The sequence below is a fragment of the Petaurus breviceps genome, unplaced genomic scaffold, assembly GCF_028583685.1.
Source record: "Petaurus breviceps papuanus isolate PSGF00001 unplaced genomic scaffold, PetGlider_PUasm1.0 220, whole genome shotgun sequence".
Taxonomy (NCBI): Eukaryota; Metazoa; Chordata; class Mammalia; order Diprotodontia; family Petauridae; genus Petaurus; species Petaurus breviceps.
In genome coordinates, this window is record NW_027185876.1 from 21,831,083 (window position 1) to 21,836,431 (window position 5,349).

Here is a 5,349-nt window from a genome sequence, read left to right on the forward strand (position 1 = left end):
CCACACACATCCACACAAACATCCACACATGCACACACCATTTTCGTCAGCAGGCATAATGATTCATATCTCTCTCCCAAAGACAGGAAATGATTTTAGCCAACTATCATCTCCTTCTCTCTTCAAACCCTTGAGCCCCCTGCAATGTCCTTCCCACCTCATCACTACCAGAGCACACAATTCGAATACCCCCAATGTAGTGCTACATGGCAAGAAGACATTCCTGGTTAGGATAAAATGACAAAAAAAAAGTTTGATTCAAATAGATGACAATTGGATGTGTTCTTCATCTTCCTGCACCAAGAACCCTCTGTCCCTGCCTTCAGCTTATTCTATATTTCTTAATTTTAATTGTTTGCTTATAGTGGTGCATCTATGACAGGTCTTCCACAAAACTGGACCCTCTTATAGCATAGGGAGCAGGTGTAATGCATGCATGATATGATACAGGAAGCCATTGACAGACATATAAGATGGTCTCTAAGTAAAGCATCAACAATGAAAAAGAAGATTTAATGAAACCTATGGGTTTAATTAGAATGGTGGTGATAGGCAGAAAGACCAAATGGGCTATTATGACAATCAATAACTCAGGGAGGGAAAGAGAGAAGACCAGTTCCTTATGCAAGAGCTCCTGCTGGTCTGTTGAAGAATAGAGGTGCCTTTAGCTCTCTCCCCAGTCCCCAGACTCTCCAATCAGCTTTGGTATAGGATATTCTAAACATTTTCAAATTCACAGTCATAGTCTGTCATCCGACACATTATGAACTTCCACTGACGATCCCTGTGGGGAGAGAGAAAAGAACAAAAGGGTGATTCAAAGACATGGTAGGGTGCTTCACAAACGGGGCAAATGAAATGAAGACAAATTTCTTAGGAGCCAGTGTATGACTGACCTGCCAGTCAAAGAAATGAGAATTTGGAGGGACTGTAACAGTAAGGGGTTACATTTAGACAGCAATTTTAGAGTATTTTTAAACCTCAAGGATACCCTTTGAGGTAGACAGTGAAAGTATTATTTTATATTACACAATGGGAAACTAAGGCTCACACAACCTGAATCATGACTTGCCCAAGGCACATAGCTGCTAAATTGAAGAGCAAAGTCCATTAAAAATCTATCATTTATAGCTTTAAAACCCCTAGCTTTTAGAGGGCTGTGACAGCCAATACCCTAGATCACTGCTTGTGAATGTGGTCATTTTGAACCTTACCTCCTCCTCCCCCTGTCTGGGTTGTTTATGGATAACCAGAGATCCAAGTCTATAGCTATGCATGGTTACTGTCAGGGACCAATTCCTCACAGTGAACTAAAAGTCTCCCAAGATTAAGTAGGATAAAAGCTGGAAGAAGAAGGCATTTAATCCATTTTAAAAATACATAAACAGTTTCATTGGTTGAGGTAAATGAGAATCATGAAATGGGGGAAGGGAATTAAGCCCAAAGCATTGGGTGGTAAGAATAGAGGGTCAGACTTCTCAGGGCAAGGGTCAACTGTAACACTTGCCCTAGAATGTGTTGACACATCCGTAGGTGATCTCTATGGATGCCTGTGCTTCATGATACTCTTGTGGGTTAAGCAGAAATCATACAGAGATGTTTATTTGTGTTGGAGATGGGGAGTGGACAGGCTTGCCCAACCCTTTAAAATTCAGTCCAGTTTCCCAAGAGTGTTTTATATTTGCTGATGAGATACATATGTTTTCCAAGATAAGAAGCAGGAAGTAATGAAGAGAGGAGTGGACCTGGGGTCAGAAAAACCTGGATTCAAATTTCACCTCAAATACTTAATTGGCTGTGTGACCTTGGGCAAGTCACTGAGCCTCAGTTTCCTCCTCTTGGGAAGGGGCAATAATAGAATCAATTTCACTAAAACTTTGCCCACTTTAAAGCACTGGATAAATGTGAACTAATATTATTCACCTTAACAGAACTGTCATTCCTTTTCCTACATCCCTCAAACCAAGATCCTGCTACCTCTTCTAATTCAACACAGGACATCGTTTAAAGCTGGCTATAATAGTTGGTGCTGTCATAGATATAGCCTGGGGAATATGACACTTGTGACCTTGGCACAACCTCTGTTTGTGTTATTCTATGTCTGATAACCTCAAAAAAGCAGTCTGAGTTCCCAGGATGTTGGCTATTATTGTTCCTTCCCCAAAGATCAGGAAAAAGAATAAAAATTCAGATTGCTCTACATAATACCAAGGAAATTTTCTAGTGCTCTGTTTAACCCTGGTGCTGCCCCCCTCTCTCTCCAGTCTGCAGAGGGTGCTCCCTCTACAAGAACTATCCATTTTTCTTCCCTAGATGGGACTGACTCCTAAAGGCCCCTCCTATCATCCTATGAATGGGAGGAACCACTGTCAATATCCCTGCAGCCCTTATATAATTTGTACAAATGGCCCACAGCAGTCCTTCTCATTCCACCCCCTGCTCCAAGGTTACCCATTTAGAACAATTTGGAGACCAGGCAAGAGACTGGCCTTGGCTCCTGCAAATGTCAGTACAAGGGATGACTTGTTTCTGGTTGGAGACTAACCAGTTGGTGGTATGTGCATTTATCAGACATGGTTGTGTCTGGGATACCAAAAGTTATAAACAAATAACATCCCAAGCCAGAGCATTCATACTATTATTTCAAGAGGCTGTTAATTTGTGTTGGGCAAGGTTCAGAGGCAGTCTTTAAAGGCATTCCAGGGGCTCTGTTCCCAGTGCCTCTCTAAAGAAAAAAGAAACAGTTTTCATCTAGAGGGCAAGACTATGCCAAGTGCATTACATTTAGGAAATCTTTCTCAACTTGGAGTCTCCAAAAGATTGCAGTAGGGATACAGGAAATAAAATGGCAGAATGCCAAATCTTGATTGATGGGTACAGCAGCAAACCTAGGGGTATGGTAAGCCTCATTGTAAGTAAACCCATGCCATCATACCACACTTATTCAGTACCAGGCAGGAAATCTTAATTGAAGTTTACTCCTTTAAGTGACAAAGCATTTGTTTTCTTTAATGATTTACAATGGAAATCTTTCTGAAATATAATCATAAACTCATTTGCTTTCTTAAACAAAAAGAAACTTTAACTTTTTCTTTATGAATCAAAGTCATCATTTTGAAGATAAAATCCTGGATTTAGTGACTCCATCCTGCTTGCTGTGCCTGGTCCAAGATATTCCACCTCCTGACGCTAAGTATTTGTAATGACTATCCCTCATGTGTGGAATATTCTCCCTTTTTATCTTTCTTCCAATCTCAGATCAAATGCCACTGTCTTCAAAAAGTCTTTCCCAGTCCTCCTTTATACGAGTGCCTCTCCTCTGACTTTCCTCTCCCATTTATCTTGTATGAATCTTATTTGTATATGGTTTTTTACATGATATTTCCAGCGTTCCTATTAGACTGTAAGCTTCTTGATGGTAGAGATGTTTTTTGCTTTTCTTTGTACCCCTAGCACTTAACACAGTGCCTGACAAATGTCATAAGCACTTAATAATGCTCCTAGATTTAAAGCTGGGGGTGATCTTATAGGTCATCTAGTCCTAACCCTCATTTACAAACAAGGAAACTGAGTCTCAGAGGCTTTTAGGTGTATGGAACTAGGTTCTCTTCTACTAAATGGATCTAGTCGGCAGATTTTTATCTTTGTATTTGCTTTTTAATAATATTTTTAACTTCTACTTTGTAACCAGGTTATTAGCTTTTATTTTTCACTGATATCTTTGTCCTGCCTCTGGTAATATACCCTTGGCCTTTGGAAGTGCTATGGATTGGGAAACTAGATCACCAAACTTGTTGGGATTGGGGTTTAAAAGAAGAGTGAAGAGGTTCTGAGTAAAGGAGCTCTCGTGGGTGACATGTATCTTTCTTAGCACAAAAATTTTGTGCCATACTTTTGCTTGCTTGGAGCAGAGCATAGTTTGGGTCTAATTTCCTAACACCAGCCACCCACCAATGGGGAAAGTAATTGTTAAAAATAGAAGGAAAGTCATGATAACTTTTACTTGTTATAAAAGTTTGAGAATCACTATACTAAGACTGAAATAAGCTGCCCTGCTTTACATCAGTCTGTTCAACAGAATAACTTGATTCTTTTTGCCTAAGTTGCTTCATCTGAACAAATGTTCTAGGTAAGCCCCTTACCAGGCAAGAGAGCAAAATGAGGGTTAGTGTATATTGCCATTCCCACATGGCCCTTCCCTGCTTCTCCATTCTTTACTCAAAGGGAAGACTGACTTACCTCTCCACTGCGGAGAAAGTGGTGGTTGCTCCCCGCATGTAGTATTCATAATTGTAGGAGATCATGTCTATCTCCTCACCATAGTGGCCTGGGTATTCAGTTGTCAACCTGGTGGAAAGAGTGAGGAATGGGGAGAGAGGGAGAGACAGAGAGAGAGAGAGAGAGAGAGAGAGAGAGAGAGAGAGAGAGAGATAGAGAGAGAGAGAGAGAGAGAGAAAAGATGGGGAAAAATTGGGGTTATTCTGGCAAGACAAACCAATACACACCATCTATAGAGGTATGATGGGATTGAAATAGGTTGAGAGACGTATGAACCATGCCTACTATAGGCCTGGAAATTATCATGAAAGCAATAAGGGGGGCGGGCAGGGATGCCAAGAATTCTAATAATGAACTTCTCCCTATATTCGCATCAAAGGGCAATTAAAAGGTTTAATTTATCTCATAGGTGGCTGGGTGGTACAGTGGATAGAGCTCTGCACATGGCATCAGGGAGACCCGAGTTCCAATCCTGGCTGAGATACTAGCTTTCTGTGTAATTCTGGGCAAGTCACTTTGCCTCACTCATATTCAGTTTCCTCATGTATAAATTCAGGATAATAATAGCACCTACCGGAATTTGGGAGCGGAGCCAAGATGGCGGAGTAGAAGCACGACCTTCCCGCGGCTCCAGCTTCCACCCTCCCCAATCCATGTAAAAAGGGGACTCTAAACAAACTTTGGAGCTGCAGAACCCACAAAATGACACAGAGAAGCTAACCTCCTGCTGACGACAGCCCAGCAGGCCAGCAGGAATCGGCCAGCCCAGCGCTCTGGGAGCCGAGCCCAGCACCACGCCGAGGCTTTAGCCCCAGGGCGGGCCTGACCAGCCACCAGCCAGAGGGACTCCAGATCAGCAGCAGCTGTGGCCGTTTCCAGATTTATCAATACATAGATGAGAAGGACAAGGTGAGAGGCCAGTGCAGTCTGGACTTTGGGACCCAGGAAGTGGGAGTGCGTGGCTTTTACCCCTAGAGCGAGAAATCTCTGAGACTCCAGCACAGCCTGCCAGCGCCACGTGGTGGCTTCAGCTCCTGGCCTGCAGAGTGTAGGGGGACCAAGCACCAGTCT

General features: G+C 42.5%; 1 protein-coding gene across 1 annotated transcript in view; it reads right to left on the reverse strand.

Moving 5' to 3' along the window:
• Positions 1-511: 511 nt before the first annotated feature.
• DPT (dermatopontin) overlaps positions 512-5,349 on the reverse strand; it is a 39,333-nt gene continuing 34,495 nt past the window's right edge. The window contains exons 3-4 of the mRNA XM_069094728.1: positions 4,240-4,347; positions 512-784 (exon numbers count right to left, since the gene is read on the reverse strand). Coding sequence (XP_068950829.1) covers positions 718-784; positions 4,240-4,347 — 175 coding nt within the window. The 3' untranslated portion in view covers positions 512-717. The remainder of the gene's footprint in view (positions 785-4,239; positions 4,348-5,349) is intronic.